This window comes from Gymnoscopelus braueri (assembly GCF_963280865.1).
Source record: "Gymnoscopelus braueri genome assembly, chromosome: 7".
Taxonomy (NCBI): Eukaryota; Metazoa; Chordata; class Actinopteri; order Myctophiformes; family Myctophidae; genus Gymnoscopelus; species Gymnoscopelus braueri.
In genome coordinates, this window is record NC_137608.1 from 57,127,256 (window position 1) to 57,154,371 (window position 27,116).

The following is a 27,116-nucleotide window of genomic DNA, read 5'->3' on the forward strand; positions in this document are numbered from 1 at the left end:
AGGTCTATCTATGTAGAAACAAACACACTGAACATCCTCTTACAGACAATAAGACACTCCCTGCCCTGAAGCTGCAGGTCATTCATATTATATATGATGGTCTGTCAGGAACAAAGCTCATTATGTCACCATTACATTTCAGGATTACAATTCTAAAGCAACAAGAGTACCAGATCTACAAGCTCAGTGACACTGTGTATGTAGTATGATCATTTATGAAAAAACACAAAGTTATAATATGGAGTTAAGAGGTTTCTGCCCGGCAACAACGACATGCTATAATACCATATACAGTAGCTGCAGTAGTTATTAGTTAGTTTAATATTTAATATACTTTTACAGCTCCTACTATAATGATGATTTCTGGTATAGTATTGTATGTCTGTATATGTCTTGATGAATTGAATACACAGACAGGACCACAATGGAAACAAGCCCTCAGGACGTTGTGTGTTATCCTTTTAACATTATTGTATAACAGATCTGTACGTTTTTTAGCAAACTGTTAATAAGGTATTTAATCAGACAGACAGACATCTCTATCACATGTTCCAGATTAAATCTATATTGCCATTTCCAGGTACAATGCTGCCCTCACAACACACCTGCTTATTTCCAACACACACACACACACACACACACACACACACACACACACACACACACACACACACACACACACACACACACACACACACACACACACACACACACACACACACACACACACACACACACACACACACACACAATGATTTCCCACACATTCTAAAGGAATAATATAATTTGTCTCCTCAAAGCCAGCAGAGAACCCAAACATGAAGCCAGAATGTGGTAAAGGCTGTTTAGTTTCATAGTGTATTTATATATAGTATATTTATATAGTGTATTTATACATAGTATATTTATATAGTGTATTTATATATAGTATATTTATATAGTATATTTATATATAGTATATTTATATATAGTACATGTATATATAGTATATTTATATATAGTATATTTATATAGTATATTTATATAGTGTATTTATATATAGTGTATTTATATAGTGTATTTATATATAGTATATTTATATAGTGTATTTATATATAGTATATTTATATAGTGCAACACGTTAGTCTGTGAGAGAGCTTTGAACTTGATTAAAAACATTGTGTCTGTTTCACCAACAGATCCATATGATGTCTATGTCTTTATTATTGTTGTCTATTGACTGTTAGACAATAATACATCATAGAGAGGACATTAAACAGTATCTATAGACAATTATAATAATAAACGACAGAGAGGACATTAAACAGTATCTAGACAACAACTACCTCTGATAACAAACTAGCCATGGATCACATGACGCTCGTCTGTCACGAGCGTCATGGATGAACTTGGTTTTTGCACTTTTTTCATTTACAGTCCTTACATCTACATAAAGGTTCACGTTTCTAATATAAAGTGCTGACCTCATGGCCACGGATGTTATAATAATATATGGGTCCTCAGAAGTACCCGTGTGTTTCGTATTATTCAATAAAAAACATTTTAATCCGATCGATGGCCATATTCGTCATAGAGTTTATAATGTATCAGAGTGCAATACACCTTCCAACCGATAGGTTTACCTAGTTGAAAGCATATGGAAACAAATCGGGGGAAATGGTCACCGGTCAGATTGAAATGCTTTTTTATTGAACAATAAGGAAGATATGGGTACTTCTGAGGACCCGGACATAATAATAACATCCGTGGCCACGAGGTCAGCACTTTATATTTGAAATATGAACGTTTATGTAGATGTAAGGGCTATAAATGGAGAAAGTGCAAACACCAGGTTGATGTTCCGCCATGACTGTCAATGTTTCCAGGCTGATAACAAAGCAGCCAGACAGCAGCGAGACACAAGAAGACTGTTTGTTTCTGAGCTTCAATCTGTGAATAAATGAATAAATGACACAAAACATTGTGATTCTCACCAGTAGGATGTTGTTAAACATCAGATCTGATGTTATTGGTTTCTTCTGCTTCAGGGGAACCTTTAATCCCCTCGGTATCGATCCACGATAAACACAATAATAATATCCTTTAATCCACCGATATATCGATCCACGATAGAGAGAAGATACCAACGTTCAACTAATAGTCCAGTTATTATAATGATCCACCGCGTTCAGAACAACCACAGGGTTTCTCTCTTTACAGCTGTCTGACTGTCTGTTGTGTTGTGTAGGAGAGGAGACTGTGTGTGTGTGTGTGTGTGTGTGTGTGTGTGTGGTGCTGCGTGCGTGCGTGCGTGCGTGCGTGCGTGCTTCCACATACACACCCATTCCAAACATGCCATTCGGTGTTGCTGCTGATTCTATATGTTGATTCTCTGCAGCACTCCGCCCCCTGCTGGCCAACGTGGGGTCATGTACCCAACCTGCAACATTGACTTTGATTGATTGATTGATTGATTGATTGATTGATTGATTGATTGATTGATTGATTGATTGATTGATTGATTGATTGATTGATTGATTGGTTGATTGATTGATTGAATAATTAGTTTATTAGCAGTTAGCAGAAAAAAGCATTATGAAAGTACAGTTCAATACAAGGTCTGCTAAGAGGAATTAAAGAAAGCCATTGGCTTGTTTCCATTGGGGTCTTTGTACTCAATTCATAGTGACATTCAGTGATGTGTTCTACCGTGGTACGCTATATACGTAGTATGCCCTGTAGATTTTTTTCGTCGCCACCGTCTACATCCAAAAACTGTTCAAAACAGCATATCTGTTACGCTGATACGGTCTGATACGCTACTGCCCAGGAGTGGCTAGGGGGCAGCAAGAATGTGGGCTAACTCTGAGTTGATGGCTTATCATGTGTGTAGCTATTGTTCTTGAGGTGATAAGTAATGGCTGCAACGGAATTCACACATTAACTCAACGACGCGAATACTAATGAAGTACTCTAATCAGGCAGTGATTAGAGTACTTCATTAGTATTCGCGTATGCGCGTCATAGCACAGCATAAAAGGCAATGAAATGTTGGTTTTAGTTCAGTCTGCTCCTGACTCTTGGAAACGAAGATGGGACCACGACCACCGCCAAAAAAAGAAGCAGTTCTTTCAAAGCGATCTGTTTAAAGGTCCTTACACACCGGGGCGATTTTTTCGTGCGAATAATACGCTTTTTTAAAAAACCTTATAAAGTCAATGCAAGCGTACAAAAAAAGCGGAAAAGCGAAGCGAAAAAGCGTCTTTTAATTATTCGGAACGAGTCCGAATTTTGCGTATATTCGCACATTCGCCGGTGTGTAACCGCCTTAAGAGTTTCGCTGCCTGCAGCCCCGGCTTGTAAGCGTCCTCTTACCGCATCTGATGCGTCTCCAGAACGGCCTCCGTCAGTCCAAAGCATATTGCGTGTGCACGCGCTTTGTGCGCGTGCAAACATTTTACATTACATTTCTTTGTGGGCCACACACACGCGCAAAGCGCGCGTGCACATTTTTTACATTTAATTAATTAAAGGGAGGCAGGGAATAATCATAGTATACCCTCCAAAAAAATCTAGAACACACCACTGGTGACATTAAACTCATTAAGACTCATTGCATTGCATCAGTTTGTTTGTTGTTGTTGGGCTGGAGGTGTTACTAACAGTGTTGGAAAAACTACTCAGATATTTTACTCTAAAATTATCAATAACTGCAATGTAAAAATACTCCGTTACAAGAAAAAGTCCGGAATTCAAAATACACTTGAGTAAAAGTACAAAAGTATTGGTATCAAAATGTACTTGAAGTAAGTAAAAGTACTAAAATGTTTGAAAATAGCAGATCTACAAGTTCACAACGCATCGCAATGCTATTTTCAAATAGCCTAGGTATAAAATAGGGCTAAAGTGGTATGTATGTTTTATAATATCATAATCGACAATTGCAAAGTAACTAGTAACTAAAGTTTTCTAATAATTGTAGTGGAGTAAAAGTACAAAATCTGCCTCTGAGATGTAGTGGAGTAGAAGTAATGAAAAATGGAAATACTCCAGTAAAGTAAAAATACCTAAACATTTTACTTAAGTACAGTAATTGAGTAGATGAATCTATCTATCTATCTATCTATCTATCTATCTATCTATCTATCTATCTATTAGTGATGAGCGGGTCGACCCGTAACCCGCGGGACCCGCGGGTCAACCCGCGGCGCGGGTAGGTCGAGTCAGGATTTCAGAGAATATTATGCGGGCTGAGGGTGAGCGGGTCAGCCGCTTTCCACGAAAAAAAAAAAAAAAAACCTATTTTGACCAACATGCTTGTTTATTCAGCCCATGACAATGTTGTGCTACTGTAGACATTTAAAGGGACTTTGGGTACTTAAAAGAGCGCTATATAATATATATATATATTCCCACCGCGGGTCGCGGGGCGGGTTGAGCCATAGATTTATATATGGGTTCGCGGGGCGGGTTGAGGCGGGTCGCGTTCCGTCGCGGGTTGGGGCGGGGCGGGTCATGAAAAAACCCGACCCGCACATCACTACTATCTATCTATCTATCTATTTATCTATGTCAGTCATGTTATTTGTAAAACACATTTCATGCTGCAATGCACTTGAGTTTGCAAAACTGACAGTTCTGGCAAACACTGAGGTCATCTTTGATTTAAAATAACAGAGTTAGCAAACCTTTACACAATGAATTGGGGTTCCAGGTGACACAACTATTTCCTAACATCCTTTCAAAAATGTAAATATAGTCATAGTATAGTTCATCCAGATATCTGTAGTAAAGACAGTGTGATAAAATGATTTTCCACAGTGAAATTAATAAATGTTCATGTTTTTTTTCTTTCTGTCTGTCTATTTAAAGTGTCCTTATTGACATGAGCAACACGTTGACATTACCAACTCTCGTCACCTTGCTAAACTAATGGCCTAAGTAATTTTTTGAGGAAAATAATATTTTTGCTTAAGGCAGCTTTTCATGACACTGGCCACCTCTGGTAAAATCACCCATCTCCTAATTGAAAAGTATCATGCTGTTCACTCCCCTTTTAGTATAATGGCCTAACTCCCTAGTGTGACTTAGGACAGAATAGGCCTTTTTTTTTACCTAAGTCACATGGTTTTGTGACTTAGGCCAAATTATTTACTGATTTAGGCCATAAAAATAAAAAAGATTTGTCAGATTTAATCCTATTTAAACCCATTTAAATCTCCTATGTTACATAACTGACAGACAGTGTTATTTCTATTTAACCCTCTAGAACCTGAACTATGAAGGAAAGGTCAGAAAATTCCAAAATTTTGAAAAGGGACACTTTATTGGGTCTTAAATCTTTTTTGATTTTGTTTTATTTTTTTTAACATTCCTTTGTATCATTTATTTGTTGTATCATATTTGATACAAGGGGTATTAAAAGGGGTATTTCAAGTCGTTTTTTTTTTTTTTACTGCCTCCCCCCTGGCCAGCCGGGGCGCCTGATGGAGGGGAAAGGAACTGGTTGGAATAACGTGTTCCTTCCACGCGCTACGTCCAACCAGGGAAACTCTCCCCTGTCAGGTGATAAGAAGGTCAGTTAGCTCTCATGCATTGAAGGAGGCATGAGCTCGGCCCTGGCCTCCCTAGGTTGGCAGAGGGAGTGTAGTGCCCAGGATTACATAGAGATTGGCACTGGGTGTAAAAAATAGGGTTACAAAATCGTGGGATAAAATTTTGAAAAAAAATAAAAAATCAAGTCGGTTTTAACATTACAAAAACATTTATTTTAGACCTGTAGTATCAAATATGATACAAATCATAAAGGACTATAGACCTGTAGTATCAAATATGATACAAACACTTTTGACATCATAAAAAACAAACTCAAATGCTAAATTTTGAGAGCTCATAAGTGCATTCAAGTTATCCAACACTTATTTCAAAATATTAGTAAAGATATACTAGGAAAACGTACCCGAACTGCTTAAAAAATAATTGTTTGTTAGTAGTGCATCAACCTCTCCTGTTTAGTTGATGGCAGCCATTTTGGGTCAGACCACCTGAGGCTCTGTAACTACCTGCAGTGCAAATGGTATGGTCCAGGGGGAAGTGGGGATGTGTCAGATATGATACAACAGGTTCTTGGTCCAAGTATTCATTACACTGAATCAATCAAAAATCAAAAAATCAGTGTAATGTGTGTATCATATATGATACGTTTGGTGACATAGGGTTAAATAGTCATAATTTGTTATAAACATTTTGGTTGAAATGATTGAGAATAATTTTTCCTGAAAAACTTAAAAAGAATGACATAGGCCATTAGTTTAGCAAGGCGACGAAGAGTCTCATAAAACAAACAATAAATAAATACACAATATGTACAGTCTGTCAGGTTGTTCACATCAACATGTCTAACTGGTGATGTTTGATAAAATAACTAGAAAAAGTGCTCCTCGGAGCACAGGTCTCCGCCAGGTCAGGTAGGTTATTGTGGGCCAGCAATGTTCAGAATTTGCCATCAGGATGGAATATGAAAAATCGGACGGAATCATCTTGATCACTTGACTATAGAGATAATGTGTACTGATTTGCATGATGTTTGGACAAAATTTGTAATATAAAAAATGAATTGGCCTCCTGGTGGCGCTATAATAGGGCAATGTTAAAAGGGTGGTGTTTGTTCTTCAACGTAGTGCGAATGTACGTGCAAAGTTCCACCGCAATCGATTTGCGGCATTTTGTTCAAAACGGGCCACTCCTGCAAACCTTAGATGTCAATGTTAGCCAATCAGGATGGAATATGAAAAATTAAACAGATCCATCTTGATCACATGACTATAGAGATCATGTGTACCGATTTGCGTGAAATTTGGATAAAATCTGAAGACTTAATCTCAAAATATGTGTTTTACATAAGTCGGCCTCCTGGTGGCGCTATAAAAGGCTAATGTGAAAAATGCAGGGCAGATGTTTTTCCTTGGCCTCAAGGGAGTATGCGTGCAAAGTTTCACGCAGATCGGTTTAGTTACAGTTAAAAGTGCAATTTGGCCTTTTATAGCGCCAGCATGAGGCTGATTGGAAAATTTCCAAGTGCCATTTCTTCCTCGGCCTAGTGGGAATGTGCGTGTGAAATTTCACGGAAATCGCAAGCTGCAAGCTGTGATTTGAGGCATTTAGTTCAAAATGGACCAATCCTGCAAACTTTGGAAGCCAACCATAGGCAATGAGGATGGAATATGGGAAATCGGACAGATTTGTGTTGATCACATGACTATAGAGATACTGTGTACCGATTTGCATGACGTTTGGATAAAATCTGTAGGAGTAATGTAAAAAAAAGGGTTTTGCACAAATCGGCCTCCTGGTGGCGCTATAACAGGCCCATGAAAAAAAAGGGCAGAGGTTCTGAATTGGCATCCAGGGAGTGTGTGTGCACAGTTTCGGAGCGACCGGGCCAACGGTGCCAGAGATTAGCTGGTAACACACAGACAGGACACACGGACGGACGGACGGACGGACACACGGACGGACGGACACACGGACGGACGGACGGACAGGGGCGAAAACATACTCTCTCGCCATGCCTTTCGGTCTGGCGGAGACAATAATTCTGAGGAAGTGAAATTAAGGTTTGCGTTTCCAGTCACAAGCTTCAGTGAGTTCAACCACACGCACGCACGCACGCACGCACGCACGCACGCACGCACGCACGCACGCACGCACGCACGCACGCACGCACGCACGCACGCACGCACACACACACACACACACACACACACACACACACACACACACACACACACACACACACACACACACACACACACACACACACACACACACACACAAACACACACACACACACTCACTCACACACACACACACACACTCTCTGAAGTAACACTTTGATCACGTGACGGTATCATCAGTGAGATGTAATGAGGCTTGGATTAGAGGAGCGTCTGTGAGTTCAGTTTACAGAGGTTCCTGGTTTGATCCCTGACTCCTCCTGGCTTCATGTTGAAGTGTCCTTGAGCAAGGCACTGAACCCCTAACTGCTTCTGATGAATGTGAGAATGTGGAACACCTTAGTTTAAAATGATTTTAATTAAATGAATACTTCATAGAGTTTTACTGCTGCCTTCTAATCCAGTCCTATATTGCACAGATCCGAGCAATGGGCTCTGAATTATGACCATATGAATGTTAAACATTGTGTAACACTGTGTAACACTGTGTAACACTAACTCTACTGTAGTTGCTCCATATGTGTGACATTCAGTTTTTTTTCCATCATGTTGTACACAGAGTTAAATGAGGACACATTTCACATCATGTGTAAATGTACACAGAGTTAAATGAGGACACATTTCACATCATGTCTAAATGTACACAGAGTTAAATGAGGACACATTTCACATCATGTGTAAATGTACACAGAGTTAAATGAGACACATTTCACATCATGTGTAAATGTACACAGAGTTAAATGAGACACATTTCACATCATGTGTAAATGTACACAGAGTTAAATGAGACACATTTCACATCATGTGTAAATGTACACAGACAAACACTCCAAATAATTACATTATTTATTTTATTAATATTTAAAATATTTAATCACTTCAATATGAAGTGATTCACTTTAACCTTTAACCTCCCATCATATCTCATCTGAAAGCTTTTAATTAATTACACTATTTTACTTCTATAAACATATATCTATCTGTCTTTATTTCTTTATTTCTTTCTTTCTTTCTTTCATTCTAACATTGTTTTTCTTCAAAATTCCCCACCATCGTCTTGCCGGAAACAGATGATGTAACATCATATCTTTAATCTGATTGGCTGATCTGTCTAGACTACAGAACGAGTCCTCCTTCATTCTCTTTCAGACTCCAGAACTTCTCTTGAGGTAAACATCTGTTTATTCTGATCTGTTTATTCTGATCTGTTTATTCTGATCTGTTTATTCTGATTGATTGAATACTTTATTAGCAGTATAAAGCACAGGAAAGTACAGTTCAATACAAGGTCAGCTAAGAGGATTTAAAACCTAAGAAAGCCTATGGCGTGTTTCCATTGTGGTCCTTTGTACTCAATTCATAGAGACATTTAATGACAGACAGATATACACTACTTTGCAAAACAACATAAAAGCAGTTTGAAAACAGAAAAACTAAAATATGTACAGTAAACAGTTTGAGGGGGGGAGGGGGGGGCTAGGCTTTGACTTTTACAAAGCAGTCACCACTAGGGGAAGTGAAATTAATGTTTGGGGAGTTTCAACCACACACACACACACACACACACACACACACACACACACACACACACACACACACACACACACACACACACACACACACACACACACACACACACACACACACACACACACACACACACACACACACACACACACACACACCCTCTGAAGTAACACTTTGATCACATGACGTGATATATCATCAGTAAGATGTAATGAGGCTTGGATTAGAGGAGCGTCTGTGAGGTCAGTTTACAGAGGTTCCCGGTTTGATCCCTGACTCCTCCTGGCTTCATGTTGAAGTGTCCTTGAGCAAGGCACTGAACCCCTAACTGCTTCTGATGAATGTGAGAATGTGGAACACCTTAGTTTAACATTATTAAAAGTAAATTAATACTTAATAGAGTTTTACTGCTGCCTTCTAATCCAGTCCTATATTGCACAGATAAGAGCAATGGTCTCTGAATTAAGACCATATGAAGTGTGTAACACTGCTATAGTTGCTATATGTGTGACATTCAGTTTGTTTGGTGTCATCATGTTGTACACAGATATATTTAAAATATTTAATCACTTCAATATGAAGTGATGAACTTTAACCTTTAACCTCCTATCATGTCTCATCTGAACGATTTTAATTAATTACAACATTTTACTTCTATAAACATATTTCTTTCTTTCTTTCTTTCTTTTATTCTAACTATGTTTTTCTTCAAAATTCCCCACCATCATCTAGCCGGAAACAGATGAGGTAACATCATATCTTTAATCTGATTGGCTGATTTTTCTAAACTACAGAACGAGTCCTCCTTCATTCTCTTTCAGACTCCAGAACTTCTCTTGAGGTAAACATCTGTTTATTCTGATCTGTTTATTCTGATTGATTGATTGATTGATTGATTGATTGAATACTTTATTAGCAGTATAAAGCACATAAAGTACAGTTCAATACAAGGTCAGCTAAAAGGATTTAAAACCTAAGAAAGCCTATGGCGTGTTTCCATTGGGGTCCTTTGTTTGTACTCAATTCATAGAGACATTTAATGACAGACAGATATACACTACTATGCAAAACATCATAAAAACTGTTTGAAAACAAACTAAAATATGTACAGTAAACAGTTTGAGGGGGGGGGGGCTAGGCTTTGACTTTTACAGGGGCCAGTTTTGAATTGCAGCCTCCTGTAGGTACTCTTTTAGAGCGGTTTTGAAGGAGAGTAGGGTTTTACACTCCTTCATGGCTTTTGGTAGGACATTCCACATTGTTGTGGCATAATAGTTCATTAAAATACCTGGACATTTCAGAAGAGAATACACAAATAAAATGTTGGAGCATTCCACTGGTCTGTACATATTTATTATTTTACAGGGTGTGACTAGGAGATGCAGTCACAAATACTCCAACTAACTTCATTATTTATTTTATTAATATTTAAAATATTTAATCACTTCAATATGAAGTGATGAACTTTAACCTTTAACCTCCTATCATGTCTCATCTGAAAGCTTTGAAGTAATTACAACATTTTACTTCTATAAACAAATTTATTTATTCATTTGTCATTCTAACAATCTTCAAAATTCACAACCATCGTCTTCCCAGAAACAGATGATGTAACATCATATCTTTAATCTGATTGGCTGATTGTTCTAAACTAAATAACAATATTTTTTTTCAGACTCCAGAACTCTTTCAGTAAACATCTGTTTATTCTCATCTGTTTATTCTCATCTGTTTATTCTCATCTGTTTATTCTCATTTGTTTATTCTCATCTGTTTATTCTCATCTGTTTATTCTCATCTGTTTATTCTCATCTGTTTATTCTCATCTATTAAATTCAGTTCAGTTTTGATCAGTGATGATGAATATTACAGCCACCTTCCTCATCCTCTCCTCTGTACTTCATGTCAAAGCGATCCCAGGAAGTAAGTGCTTTCTGAGCTTGTAGATCTGCTATTTTTAAAAGATGATTATACATTTGAAATCATGAAATCGGACCTTCTGCATAATGAGTACTTTCTACTTTTGGTACTTTTTGTTACCAATACTGTTCTACTTTTACTTAAGTACATTTTTAATTCTGGACTTTTACTTGTAACAGAGTATTTCTACATTGCAATATTGATACGTTTACTTAAGTTTCCACCACTGTATATTATATTATATTATATTATATTATATTATATTATATTATATTATATTATATTATATTATATTATTTTATATTATTTTATATTATATTACATTATATTATATTAATTATATCATTTTATATTAATTTATATTAATTTATATTAATTTATATTATATTATATTACATTATATTATATTAACTAAATCATTTTATATTATTTTATATTAATTATATTATATTAATTATATTATTTATATTATTTTATATTAATTATATTATATTCTTTTATATTATATTATATAATTTATATTAATTATATTATATTATATTATATTATATTATATTATGTTCACATCCTGAAATAAATCATTATGAATCTGTTTCATAATATTATAAAAACATTTAAATCTGTTGAATAAAATGTTTAACAGGAAGTTATTTCTAATATTCAACTTTAGAACCAAACATGACTGTTTAACATGATGATGATGATGATGATGATGATGAAGATTGTTGTTTGAATTAATTTTAATCTTTGTTTTATTTCCAGTGTTCCATGAGTACATTCAACTCTTTAGCTGTTCAGACACAGTTAAAGACTCATATAAAGAGTGGATGGTGGGACTGGATGGTGAAGTGTTGTTCTACGCAGACTTCAACAAAGGGAAGGGGGTGGAGCCTCAGCCTCCGTTTGTAGATCATATGACCTTCACAGGGATCTATGAAGCAGCTTTGCATCAGCAGGCGTGGTGCCAAGGCAACCTGGACACCATCCGCACTGCCATGAAGAAACCACCAGTGAAAGGTACATGAATACTATGAACACAATAGTTACTAACTAAAACGGTTGAATATATTTAACATGAATGAAAATGTTTAAACATGTATATTAAGCATTTATGATTTTATGGTGAAGAAGAAGTTTAGTAAACATGAATATGTGCTCAAGGTGCTTTAATTTTTAATTTACATATATATGTATCTGCTCTGTACAGCCCTCTGTACAGTAGGTGTATCTGAAACCGTCTGAGGAAGCATATCTGATACACAGGAGGAGGGGCTGGGGGGGGGGGGGGCAGCAAAGTGGACTTCAATAGTGTCTTGTGTTCTACAAGTCTTGCACAATATGTACAATCATATCCAGGACGACGACGTGCTTTAGTATAGGCTTTATTTCAGACCGCTGCATTCACATGTTATCAGGAAGGCTGACTTCCACAGACTGACTCTGTACCTGGGGACACACCCCTTACGTGCGTTGTATCAACCAATCACAATGGCTATAGGAACAGACACTAGATGGTAGTGTGGTATCAAATACCAGCATATTCTGTGAGAATATTACATCCCCCTTCTTTTGAAAAACTTACGCAGTATAGTTCTAGGTGGAATGTATCAATAAACAAACTAGTATTAATAGCAAAATAATATACTGTAGACCAAACAGCATAGTGCAATACTTCAAAAATACATACTGTAACCAGTGCAAAGAAATGTTCAATTTCAGTTATCAGTAGGCAGAATCTTTGTAAACCAAATATGCAGTATACAGAACATACATTTCAAGTTTCTTTTCTTTCGTATGCAACACAATACTTTCAAATGTAGCAAATCAATAATGTCCACAACAAACAAAAATAACTCAGTGTCCATACAATCAGTGACATTTCACAGGCTCAATTTCTTTTCTTCTTTTTTTTTTTTTTCTTTACAATGCCTTAATGTCATGAAACTGACTCAGTCCTTGTGTGACTTTACCTACAAGTCCATAACACTTCTAGGTTTGACTGTACGTCCGGATCTTGTCTGATAAGGGACAGTCCCAGTGGGAGGTGTGGTGTCACCTGCTGCCTGTGGGGCATGTGGTGTGGTGTAATGTTCATCTGAGCTCACCTCATCACTGTGTGCTTCATTTGTGTCTAGTAGGTGGAATCTGTTTCGTCTGTACTCCCGTCCTTCGGTAGTACGTACGTGGTAGGATCTGCTTGTATCAGCTGGCTTGATGACGACTGCTGGTTTCCAGTAGCCTTGCTGCTGGAGTCGGATGCTTTGTCCTGGCTGTAGCGATGTCATCGGGCGGGCTGATCGGTCATAGTACTTCTTCTGATGCTGCTGTTGTTGGACTCTCCTGGCGTAGACATCACCGTGGCTGACGACCTCTGGTTGAAGCTGCTGGTGGGTGTTGGGCAGGATTGAGCGTAGGCGACGGCTCATTAACAGCTGGGCTGGTGTTTTGAAGTTGTCCACGGGTGTGTTACGGTATTCGAGAAGACTGAGGTAGGGGTCTCTTTTATCTGCTCTGGCTTTTTCCATGAGTGACTTGGCAATGGCTTTCTCGGCGAGGCCATTGCTGCGGGGATAGTATGGGCTGCTAGTGACATGCGTAAACTCCCATTCTTTGGCAAAGATTTCAAATTCCCTACAGCTATACTGGGGGCCACCATCAGAAAACAAAGTCTGGGGAACGCCGTGCCTGGCAAAGGCTGCCTTCAGCTTGTGAATCACGGCGGATGCCGTGGTGCTGTTTAGCTTATCCAGCTCGAAGTATCGGCTGTAATAATCTACAGTGACGATGTAGTTGTCGTTGTTCCAAGTGAACAGATCCGTAGCCACTGCTTGCCATGGCCTATCTGGGATCTGGTGACACATCATGGGCTCTTTGGTGTTAGAAGGTCTGTATGTGAGACAGGTGGGGCATTTTCCAATCATCTCCTCTATCTGCTTGTTCATCCCGGGCCAGAATAAGATGTCACGGGCTCTCAGCTTGCACTTTTCCATGCCCATGTGACCTGCATGTATTCGGGATAACATTTCTGTGCGCAGTGGGGTAGGGATAATGATTTTCTCCCCTTTGAATATGATGTCGTTCATCACAGAAAGTTCACCTCTGTGATTCCAGTACTCGGCTATGCTCTGAGGACAACTTCTCCTCTCCTCAGGCCAGCCTGACTTGATCGTGTCTATCAGTAGCATGAGCTGTGTGTCTTTCTCAGTCTCTGCTCTGATTTCTTTTAGTTTTGTGTCACTGACAGGTAAGTTGCTATACACTTCTCTGAGACTGTTATCCTGGTCAGACAGTGACTTCCTGGAGAGAGTGTCTGCGACAGGAATGTCCTTGCCTGGTCTGTGGATGATGGTGAAGTCATATCGCTGCAGCTGCAGAATCATCCTCTGTAGCCTCGGTGGCGCTGCTGCAAGCGGTTTCTTCATAATAGACTCCAGTGGCTTGTGGTCGCTTTCCACAATGGTGTGGCGGCCATAGACATACTGATGGAAACGCTTACATCCAAACAAGATAGCGTATAGCTCCTTCTCGATTTGGGCATAGTTCACTTCACTGTCACTGAGTGATTTTGATGCATAGCCGATGGGCTTTCCTTCTTGTAGTAAGACAGCACCAAGTCCATATTTTGATGCATCCACTTGGAGCCTGAGCTCCTTGCTGGGGTCATAGAATGTGAGGACTGGGCCTGGCTCACGTGTGATCAGCTCTTTCATTTTCTTGAATGCTGCATCTTGCTGCGCGTCCCATACGAATTCACTTGAGTTCTTCATCAGTTGACGCAGGGGAGCGTTAATGTCTGCGAGCATAGGGGCAAATTTTGACAGATAGTTTATCGTGCCAAGAATTGTTTCGAGCTCACCTTTGTCCTTAGGTGGTTCCATGTCTCTCACGGCTCTGACTTTCGCTGGGTCAGGCTTGATTCCATCTTTTGAGATGATGTGCCCAAAATAGCTGACTTCTGTGGCACAGATGGTGCTTTTCTCTGGGTTGAGTTTTACTCCTCGCTCTCTAGAGCGCTGTAACATGGCACGGAGGTTCTCGTCGTGCTCCTCTTTAGTGTTAGCAAAAATTAGGACATCATCCACTATGGCAGTGACTCCCTGTAGACCCTCGTAGGTCTCGTCGACTCTCCGTTGAAACTCGTCTTGGGCCGATACTATTCCAAAAGGCAGGCGGAGGAACCTGTATCGCCCAAATACTGTGTTGAAGGTGGTCAGTTTGGACGACTCTTCTGTGAGCTTAATCGCCCAGTAGCCTGACCTGGCATCCATGACGCTGAAATAGCAGGCTCCTGCCAGCTTAGCTGTGATGTCGTCGAGAGTGGGCAAGGGATAATGTGGCCTCTTGATAGCCTTGTTCAAATCCTTGGGGTCGAGACATATTCTCAGCTTGCCTGTGCGTGGCTTTTCTGCTGCTACCATCGAATTGACCCATTCGGTCGGTTCTGTCACTTTGACAATGACCTGCTGCTTTTCCATGCTTTGGAGCTCCAGCTTGAGACGGTCACGTAGTGCAATAGGGACACGCCTTGGTGGGTGGACCACAGGCGTTGCATCGGGGTCAAGGTGGATGGTGCATTCACCAGGGAATAGTCCTATTCCTGTGAAAACATCTGCAAACTCATCTAGAATTGACACATCTGGCTTACCAGATACAGACAGTATGAGTTTAATCAGTCCAAAGTCCAGACATGCTTTTAAGCCTAGCACTGGGGGTGCACGTGTGTCCACAACATGCATTTTTAACATTAAGTTAATGTCCTTGTACTGGCATTTTATGCTGCATTTGCCCCTAACACTGAGTTGCTCACCTCCATAGCCATAGAGTGGGCGTAATGAAGGCTCAAGTACATCCTGTACTCCTAGAGATCTGAATACATCTGGGTTTATGACATTTGTGTCAGCACCAGTATCCAATTTGAAACGAACTACAGTCTTATTTGGGCCAACTTGTACATTTGCATAGGCTTGCTCTGTATTTTTGGTGTTGTTTCCTTGTGTCACTACATCAATAAACAAACCATCAATGTCTGCATCTTGGTCCTGATCCATTTCACTTACTGTGTGCACTTTGCTTGTTTTGGAACGACACACCTTTGCAAAGTGGTTCCACTTGTTGCAAATCTTGCATTGCTTGCCTTTTGCTGGGCAACTGTCCTTATATCCATGAGGCTTGTTTCCACAGTATCCACAGGGTTTAGAGTGGCCTCTGTCGCCCTCCTGGGGATTCCTGGGGAATTGCGCTGGATATCCCTTTGTCCATTCTTGGCGCGGTTTCCACGTAGCACCCTTTGATGTTTGCCGACTCACAGCATGAACAGCCTGTTCGCGCGGGCTGGCGCTGCTGCTAGCAAAACTCCTGAGCTGAGCTTGTGCCATATCATGAGTCCTGGCAATGTCTATTGCTCTATCCAAAGTTAGATCGGATCCGACGTTGAGTAGCTTCTCTCTCACTCTTGGTGAATTAATCCCAAAGACCACACGGTCTCGTACCATCTCTTCACTATTGTTATAGTTGCAGTCCTTAACAAGTAGTCTCAATTCTGTCACGAACTGTTCAAACGGCTCAGTAGCTCCTTGTACTTTCTCATGAAACTTGTATCTAGCGAAAATCACATTCACTTTGGGCTCTACATATGCTTGGAAACGGTCGTAGTATGTTTTCAATAGCTTACGTTCATCTTCAGTGAGCGTCCATGTATTGTAAACATCCCGGCCCTTATCTCCAATCCAAAGGAGCAAGTAGCTGCACTTTTCCTCTTCACTCTTTTTCTTGAAAGGACCAGAGCACATTAAATCCACATGTAACTTGAATTTACGCCATGCTTCGGGCAGGTTGCTCGCGTCCCAATCCATTCGGGGTGAAGGTACTCCAGCGACGTCCATTTTCGTCTTTTTTCTTCGTTTTTTTTTTTCTTTTTCGGGTTCGGGTTACTCTGACACCATGTCTTGTGTTCTACAAGTCTTGCACAATATGTACAATCATATCCAGGACGACGACGTGCTTTAGTATAGGCTTTATTTCAGACCGCTGCATTCACATGTTATCAGGAAGGCTGACTTCCACAGACTGACTCTGTACCTGGGGACACACCCCTTACGTGCGTTGTATCAACCAATCACAATGGCTATAGGAACAGACACTAGATGGTAGTGTGGTATCAAATACCAGCATATTCTGTGAGAATATTACAAATAGTCTTTTTCATGTGATAATGAGTGACCTCTGAGTTTCACATTTACGCTAGACGGGGGAATAAATGAGACACACACACTAACGTAGGCTATATAGTATGTTTTTCATACATGAACACACACACTAACGTAGGCTATATAGTATGTTTTTCATACATGAACACACACACTAACGTAGGCTATATAGTATGTTTTTCATACATGAACACACACAACTGAATCAGTTGTGTGAAGCTCCTCCCATGTGGCTTCCTGCTGTAAATGTAGCTTTGGGGAGGAGGGGGGTTGAGTGGCCCCGCCCCACTCATTAACTATTCTATTGTTATTTAATTAGCTTCCAATGGTTCTTAATCACTTGTCCCATTCACCTGAAGACGCTCCCTCGTCTCTCACAGTGAGTTGCAGTCAGTGTGTGGGCTGCTAGCAGTGGTGGAAAGTAACTGAGTAGCTTTACTACTAAGTACTGTACTTAAGTACATTTTGAGGTATTTGTACTTTACTTAAGTATTTCCAGTTTCCAATACTTTTTACAGTAAAAGTATTGAAGGGATCAGAGATGTAGTGGAGTAGAAGTAAAAGTTTTACCTCTACTCCACTACATCTCTGATCCAAGTATTATACTTTTACTCCACTACATTTATTTGAAAACTTTAGTTCAATTCAAACTTAATTCAAGACACACACAGGGGGGTCCATAGTGAAGAACACATAAAACATATAAAAACAAAACAAAAACAAAAAAATAAATCAACAAGGCATATACAAACAAGGCATGACTTTCAGCCTTATCTCTGCACATACAGGCTAGAGCGCCAGTGTGTCCATAGCTTAGATGACAGCCTAACAGAGCTCTTGGCAGGATTAGAGAGCGATACAATGATGCTGTTCACAGAGTCTGTTAACCTGTACATAAATCTAAACATCAGGTTTGGTAATACAGCAGGGCAAGTGGGTACATTTATTTCTACAAACATTTGACTGGCACTACAGCATCTTGGGGCTTTGAGCAGTAGCCTCATGCAGTCGTTATAGGCCACTGTCATTTTTTACAGACTGCCCTTTTTGTAGTGTCGCCACAGGTGGGCCGTGTATAGCGGAGTGCAGTAAGCTTTAAAATGTGAGATTTTCACTGGAACTGAGCAGAAATTGAATTTGCGAACAAGCATGTTGGCTTGGGCATATAGTTTACAGCGCTGTCTAAAAATGTCTCTGTCATCAGATAGGACATTTGTTATAAAATGACCTAGATATTTGGTCTCCTTGCACTCTTTCAGTGTCATACCAGACAGATAGAAGTCAGGAAATACCAGCTTACTGTCTTCCTTACTTCTCACGATCAGAGTAATGCTATTTTTTGCGTTGCAAAATCAATTCCATACTGTGAGCACACTCTTAGTAACTGCTGGAGACCAGCACTACTGGGACATAGGACCACCAAGTCATCTGCGAACATGAGGTGGTTGATGATACAGTCACCAATGATACACCCTGTTTTACAGGCATTCAATTGTACAGATAAATCATTCATAAAAACATTAAAAAGGAAAGGAGATAAAATGAATGGGGCGTAGATAGAGTTACCCCATTTAACCAGCATAGTCTGGTGTAAATACCAGTAATTACTAGTATACCAGTGATTACTAGTTACTTTGTAGATTTTGATTATTATTACAAAACATACATTAACCACTTCAGCCCTATATATATTTCGGCCATTTGAAAATAGCAGATCTACAAGCTCACAATGCGTTGCTATGCGATGCATTGTGAGCTTGTAGATCTGCAATTTTCAAAAGATTTCCATACATTTGAAAACTTGAAATGGGATTTTTTTTTGCACAATGACTACTTTTATTTTTGTACATTTTAGTACATTTTGAATTCCGAACTTTTACTATTTCAGTATTGATACTTTTACTTAAGTAAAACATTCGAGTACTTTTTCCATCACTGGCTAGCCCCGCCTGCCTCCTATTACTCTGTGGCTCACACAGTTAGCCTAGTGTTGATATTATACAGATGATAATAAAACTGAACATTAATGACATTTTTAATTGTCTATTTCCAGATGGATATGTGTTCTATCAGGCTATGCGCTGTGTGTTTAACTCCAGTGAGCTGAAGGACATACAGTACATATACTCAGATAATTTCGATGGTGATGAGATCCTCAGGTGGGACAGTAGAGTAGATCAGTATGTTGGATACACTGAGCTTGGTGTGAAGAACGCAGAGCGTCTCAATAAAGATCCTGGAACACTGGCTGCGACGAGAGCAAAACGAGAGGCATTCTGCAAACCCAACATTGAGGGCTACTACTCCTCTGTTCTGAACAAGAGAGGTGAGCTGATCTCAGAGCAGCACTCAACACTCATCACCTCATAAACTATAACATGACATCATAATAAATCATTCTATTCAGAGATGATTAATGGTGTTAATATTGATCTGATAATGATTATAAAACATTACTTAACCCATTCAATCCGGGGACGCATCTCTGTCATTTTACATTTCTTTGGCTATTCAAAAATAGCAGATCTACAAGCTCATAACGCGGCACCGAGTGCAGCGCTATGAGCTTGTAGATCTGCTATTTTTGAAAAATCGTAAATAGCAAATCTTTGAATATATATTTTTTTAAGTGAACATTTGTAACTCAAATCTTTGCTTCTGGGGGTCCCTGGAACAACATATTGACAAATGTTTGCTTTAAAAATATATATTTTTTAAATAAATATATTATATATTATTTAAAGATTTGCACACATTCTCACAATTTAAAAACATTATAGCAGATCTACAAGCTCACAGTGCGGCACTCGGTGCCGCACTGTGAGCTTGATTATCTGCTATTTTTGAATAGCCAAAGAAATGTAAAATGACACAGATGAGTTCCTGTTTTGAATGGGTTAATAATCTGAGAAACATTTCAGATCCTCCTAAACACTTAAGCCTGATTTATACAGACTATAGTAGAATCTACAGTATTCTATGAAACGTTGTTCTCTAGTGCCATCTGGTGGCCAAACACTGACATTTACTGTTACAATTTACAATGTAGGCATTTATCAGACGCTCTTAATCCAGAGTGATTTACAGTAAGCAAGGAAAACATGAGGAAATACATCAAATGCATAGAAATAGTATCTAGGATCATAGGTAAACCATGAACCTATCATCAGTCTAAACAGTATAATATCAAACAAATAAATAATCTGTAAATTGAAACCAACAAACTCTAGGAAGCCAGGTCTACAATGAACCTGTTATCTGTCTACATGCTATGGGAGGGGTTGTAGGGTTGGATCAGGCTTGAAGATATGGGGGTGTCATACCTTTGGTTGCTTTGTAGGACAAACGTGAACATTTTGACTGGTTGAAGATCAAACATGTTGCAGCTTTCTGGATCTCATTTATACAATTATTAATGATAATGACATTTTCCTATGACTGGTATAATAATAATAATAATAATAATAATAATAATAATAATAATAATAATAATAATAATAATCATCTTTTTTAGGAGTGGAGCCCAAAGTGAGCCTGAAGTCAGAGACTCCCCCTCGTCGTGGTGAACACACTCACATGCTGAGGTGCAGCAGCTACGACTTCTATCCTAAAGTGATCCTGGTGACCTGGTGGATAGGTCAAGAACCTTTGACCTCTGGTCTCTCCTCTACCGATGAGCTGTCTGATGGAGACTGGTACTACCAGTACCACTCCTACCTGGAGTACACACCCAGGTACACACCTAACAGACACCTATACATAGAAATACACACCTCTACTGGTACTACCAGTACCACTCCTACCTGGAGTACACACCCAGGTACACACCTAACAGACACCTATACATAGAAATACACACCTCTACTGGTACTACCAGTACCACTCCTACCTGGAGTACACACCCAGGTACACACCTAACAGACACCTATACATAGAAATACACACCTCTACTGGTACTACCAGTACCACTCCTACCTGGAGTACACACCCAGGTACACACCTAACAGACACCTATACATATATTCTTTAAAAATAAAACATGAATTGGTAGGCTAATATTAAGTCACACAGAGACCCACTATACATGAATACACACATAGGAACACGCTATAACGTGCATATTATATCTCGTTACTAAGTTTCTTCTGCCTCTTGCCTTCCTATTTTTCCTGCAATGGGGAGGAAATAGTGGAATACACAATAAACACTAGAGCGGAGGAGAGCCCAGCGGGGCATTCACGCTCCTACACAAAAATAGTGAAACAATTACTTTTTTTCTCCATAGAATAACATATTAACAAAGATCAACGGATCAATGTGTTGAATCGCAGCACGTTTCAGCATGTAGATCGGCTACTTTCACAATCTGTCCTAATTTTAGTGCTAATTAACAGCTGCTCACTCACTGCCAGACCGGGCGGGGAGGAGGAGATCTGAGCAGAACCACATGGACACACATTCAAGTTGAGGACGCAGGTCATGATTATTTTTAGACGGAGAAAATATCTGTATATAAGCTTATCTTATTGCCTATAACGGTCTAATGCTATGATGCCTAATTGTAGTTGTGTTTTTACATTTAAATAAAATAGTTCATCATTTAGTTATTATGATGAGCTGTGTGTGTGTGTGTGTGTGTGTGTGTGTGTGTGTGTGTGTGTGTGTGTGTGTGTGTGTGTGTGTGTGTGTGTGTGTGTGTGTGTGTGTGTGTTACAGGTCAGGAGAGAAGATCACTTGCATGGTGGAACATCCCAGCCTGACCGCGCCTATCAAGATGGACTGGGGTCAGTTACTGTAATCTACTATACTCTACTGTAATCTACTGTAATCTACTATACTCTACTGTAATCTACTGTACTCTACTACAACATAACTAGAAATACAAGTCAATACAAATACATTAAAACATCCTAAAACATTCTAATAAGAAGGCCATGACAGGAGCCTCACCTACTTAGAGCTTAAGTGTCACGTCTAGATGAGGTCCATCATCTTAGTTTACTAATGGCTGCAGGTACAAAGACATTTATAGAATGTATAGAATTTATAGAATTTATAGAATTTATAGAATTTATAGAATTCATAGAATTTCCACCTTGGTGTTTTAATCTACTGTAATGGTAATATAATATAATATAATATAATATAATATAATATTTTGTAATATAATTAATATAATATATGATATGATATTTGTATTGTCAGATTTCTCCATGCCAGAGTCAGTGAAGAACAAGGTGGCCATGGGAGCATCAGGTCTGGTTCTGGGTCTGGTCTTGTTCCTGTCTGGATTCATCTACTTCCAGTGGAAGAAACGAGGTGATTAGCATGTTTAATTAACACGTTAATTAACATGTTTAATTAGCAGGTTTCATTAGCATGTTTAATTAACATGTTTCATTAACATGTTTCATGAATTAATAAACTACCAGTGGAAGAAATGAGGTCAGATCAACAGAGGATCACATGACATGTGGAACCCTCACAGAAATGCAAATAAACAAACAATCATGTAAAGCCACAACCTAAACTGGTTTATATTGGTTTAGACCAGTTTAAACAACCTAGTTAGAGGTCAAAGTGTGTTCTATGTTGTCACATTTAGCTTTAATACATCAGTGTTACATTTAGTCCTAAATAAGACTCAAATGTTCACATTAGTTCTGATGCAACATGTGACCCTGATGACTGAACCCTAATGTTGTTGTGTTGTTGTTGTTGTTGTTGTTGTTGTTGTTGTTGTTGTGTTGTTGTTGTGTTGTTGTTGTTGTTGTGTTGTTGTGGTGTTGTGTTATTGTATATTTTATGGAGAAATACACACAATACAGTACATAGGATGTATTTGTGTGTGTGTTTTAACTGTCTCTCTTCTTCTTCTATCAGGTCGTATTCTGGTGCCGACAACCAATGACGATCTTTAGACTCCTCCCACAAACCCAGGTTCACTTCCTCTTTCTTTGTACTATTTGTTTTGTAAATATAAAACTATACAAAATACACAAAAAAACATGCTTGTGTAAGAAGTGAAACAACTAGCCTGGTAAAACATCCCGGTTGCGTGAATTCACGTTATCATGTGTCTTCTGCTTAATTTCTTATAATAATGAATCTAATAATCAAATTGAATAATTAAATGATTTGTTGTATCAGACAACACTGGCGTGTTTGGAGTTTGGACCATTCAGCCTGCAGGAGTTTAGATCCCATAGCCCGAGAGGACATTCAGGTGATTCAGTCAGGAAGTGAAGAGACGACACAATGCAGCCAAACTCTGAACTAATCATTTGAACACAACATTTCAGTGAACTGAACCCAGTGATTCAGTTCATTGAACACAACATTTCAGTGAACTGAACCCAATGATTCAGTACATTGAAAACACTGATCATTCCATCACTACCAGGATCAAAGACAGAACCTTGTGGTCCAAAGGAGAGTGTTCTACCAACTGAGCTGCCCTTCCTACTAAGATACACTATTGACAAAGTATTGGTCAAATGTTGTTTGAATGGACTGAGTTGTTTCTACTTTGATGGTTACTGTAGTTGCAGGGAGGGTGCTGGGAGGTTAGGTTTTTAACTAGTTTACTAATAACTTGTTCATGATCTATTAACTATTTATAGTATAGTTTTAAATCATTTAATCATTAACCAACTTTTAACAAACATGTCATGTTTGGAAATGAGTCATTTACTATTATAAGGGAAGGTTATTCTAAAGTGTTAACATGTTCACACAGTTAATACATTCTGATTCTTATTGGTTTATTGTCTTTTCACAGAACACCTGGGTGTGTTTTCAGAGAAGCAGAGAGTCATTGCTGCCCCCTGGTGGAGAGGAGGAAATACATGTGTGTCCATTCAGCTTTTAAATACTCGTAACAGCAGCACAATGATGACATCATCAATCTTTTAAATAATCATGACAGCAGCACAATGATGACATCATCAACCTTTTTCACAAATGTTTCCTTTAAACAATTACAATTCTAATTGGCTAGCCAAGGCTAACGGTAATTAGTGTGCGGTCTTTTCCCGGTGTTTCGCCCAGGTCGACATGGTTTTGAGGTTAAGGTTAGGTTTATAGACTAATGTTTGTGAGGTTAAAGGTCAGGGTTTAGGGTTTAGGGTTAAGGTTAGGTTTATAGACATAGTGTTTGTGAGGTTAAAGGTCAGGGTTAAGGTTAGGTTTATAGACATGACACTTTTTGTCAGACATGTTTGTGAAAAAGGTTTTATTATTTTATAATTGACCATAAGTCATTTATTATGTAATCATTTATAATGTGTGATAATTAATGTGTTACGATTATTATGACATCACTGTTTCCCTGTGATGGGTGGACCTGACCCTCTAGGGTGGTCTGAGGTGATGGGTGGACCTAGACCCTCTAGGGTGGTCTGAGGTGATGGGTGGACCTAGACCCTCTAGGGTGGTTTGAGGTGATGGGTGGACCTAGACCCTCTAGGGTGGTCTGAGGTGATGGGTGGACCTAGACCCTCTAGGGTGGTTTGAGGTGATGGGTGGACCTAGACCCTCTAGGGTGGTCTGAGGTGATGGGTGGACCTAGACCAGGGGTGTCAAACTCATTTTGGTGTCCGGGCAAGATTGGTCAAATGGTGACTTGAGGTGGGCAGGAACCAGTTGCGGACGCACATGCGCGCTCACACGCATTCAGTTATACAGCATTGTTTTTCAATCTGTTGTCTTGTCTCAGAAAACAAACAATGCAATTTGTAACAATAATAATAATAATAATAATAATAATAATAATAATAATAATAATAATAATTATTATTACATTTATTATTATAAACCATTTTAAGTAGAATAATTTGAAGTTAAACAATACCTGGTAATGTGTGTGGGTGGTTAAATAATTACATTTATAGAACAGTGGTGTAAAGTAACTAATTACATTTACTCAAGTACTGTACCTAAGTAAAGATTTTACGTAGTTTTACTTTACTAGAGTATTTCCAATTTCCAGAACTTTCTACTCCACTACATCTCAGTCACTGCTATAACTACAGTATATCACTTTAAAAAATGTTTTATGAAGATTAGCTACTTTAATTATTTACATTTACAAAAATAGCAGATCTACAAGCTCATAGTGTGGCACTCAGTGCCGCACTATGAGCTTGTATATCTGCTATTTTTGAATAGCCAAATAAATCTTAAAATGACACAGATGCCGCAAAACGCCCGCGGGCCGCGAGTTTGACAGGCCTGACCTAGACCCTCTAGGGTGGTTTGAGGTGATGGGTCGACCCGGGTCCACCCAAATGAGTGGAAACACTGATGAAATGCAATCATTTATATTAAGTAATGATGTATATGTAATCATGAGCAGGGAGCAGATCTCATTACAGCTTAGGAGGGAACCACAAACAAGGAATCTTCTCATCAATAATATCACCAACACAGAGTTCACTTCTTATTTTTGGATCCTGATTTGACTAATCATCAATACACCCAGTAATCAATACCTTCCGTTTATTATCCATTATCTACTGTAAATGATCAATATCTAAAATGCTTAGAGAACTGAGAGCTTCCTGTCAGTTCATAAATAATAATTCATTACTCAGCACTAATTGAAGGACACTTGGTGTCCTAAATGTCTCCTAGATGTATACATTTCAATTTAATAAATGATCCATACATTCAGTCTATCCTGTCCCATCATCCCATGAGGTTTTAATTATTAATTTTAATTATATTATTTGTTAATTGAGCGCTCAGGGTTGTGACAGTGACATGAGAGTCAACAATAACAGAAAGGTTGTGCAAACTTTACTAAAGTAAAGAACAAAATATGTGTCTAATTCGGACAGTTTAGATATTCCTTGGTCAGTATTATTTTCCGTTTTTCAGCTCCACTGTTGTGTTTCTATCCGTTCATATTGGCTGAACTTCACTCATTAAACTAGTTAACAGCTCTGTGGACAAGTGATGATGATGACGAAGATGAAGCTTGTGGATTCATCTATTTGGTAGTTGTTGATGATCAGGACACACGGGTGGCTAAAACAAAACCTTCATAAAGTATTGTGTTTACTGTATGTGAGAATGATTTCAAAAGTGGAATCGCTTCCTTATATTTGAAATTACATAATTTATTCAAAAATACTTTATTGGAGGAACATGTCCCCTCCTTCCCCCTGGGATCTGCACCTGTTCATGAATGGTTTGAAGTTCAGATGTTAGATTTTGGGTTTAATTTGCTTGGTTTGAATGGAATGTCACAATATCAATAAAGGAATAACAAACATAATTGTGCCTCATGTTCTCTTACATTTCACTGAAGGTGGGTTGTCAATTTCAGCCAATCACGAGAGTGCCCATTTATCAGCTTCAATGTCATAGTGTTCAGTTTAAGTTTCATCACTTCCAATTCCACTTTAATGTGTATCCTGTGTGAGTTCTCTTTCCTGATTAGATAAGATTGGTATCCCGAACTGAACATGCATTTTCTGTTTAGTAAAGAGCTAGAGAGACTATCACAATATAGAGCTATTTAACACTGTTACTGAACAAACACTCTATAATAATGATTACTATCACAATATAGAGCTATTTAACACTGTTACTGAACAAACACTCTATAGTAATGATTACTATCACAATATAGAGCTATTTAACACTGTTACTGAACAAACACTCTATAGTAATGATTACTATCACAATATAGATCTATTTAACACTGTTACTGAACAAACACTCTAGTAATGATAACTATCAC

The 27,116-nt window shown here is 38.7% G+C and overlaps 1 protein-coding gene and 1 pseudogene across 3 annotated transcripts in view; one reads left to right on the plus strand and one right to left on the minus strand.

Moving 5' to 3' along the window:
• LOC308089169 (phosphatidylinositol 4-phosphate 5-kinase type-1 beta-like) overlaps positions 1–2,209 on the minus strand; it is a 60,634-nt pseudogene extending 58,425 nt beyond the window's left edge. The window contains exon 1 of the transcript XR_013935090.1: positions 1,974–2,209. The product of XR_013935090.1 is annotated as a phosphatidylinositol 4-phosphate 5-kinase type-1 beta-like (transcript). The remainder of the gene's footprint in view (positions 1–1,973) is intronic.
• Positions 2,210–9,972: 7,763 nt separating this feature from the next.
• Positions 9,973–26,608, plus strand: LOC308087881 (H-2 class II histocompatibility antigen, E-S beta chain-like). 2 transcript variants are annotated; one of them, XM_080432099.1, is made up of 9 exons: positions 9,973–10,083; positions 11,082–11,165; positions 11,925–12,179; positions 19,422–19,694; positions 20,886–21,102; positions 22,085–22,152; positions 22,574–22,687; positions 23,252–23,308; positions 24,150–26,608. In XM_080432099.1, exons 2-8 carry the CDS (start codon positions 11,099–11,101, stop codon positions 23,287–23,289), a joined length of 1,032 nt encoding a protein of 343 aa, XP_080288225.1. In that variant the 5' UTR covers positions 9,973–10,083; positions 11,082–11,098; the 3' UTR covers positions 23,290–23,308; positions 24,150–26,608. The 2 variants fall into 2 exon arrangements, with proteins under 2 accessions (XP_080288225.1, XP_080288224.1); XM_080432098.1 differs by having other exon boundaries at positions 11,087–11,165; positions 20,883–21,102.
• Positions 26,609–27,116: the final 508 nt, after the last annotated feature.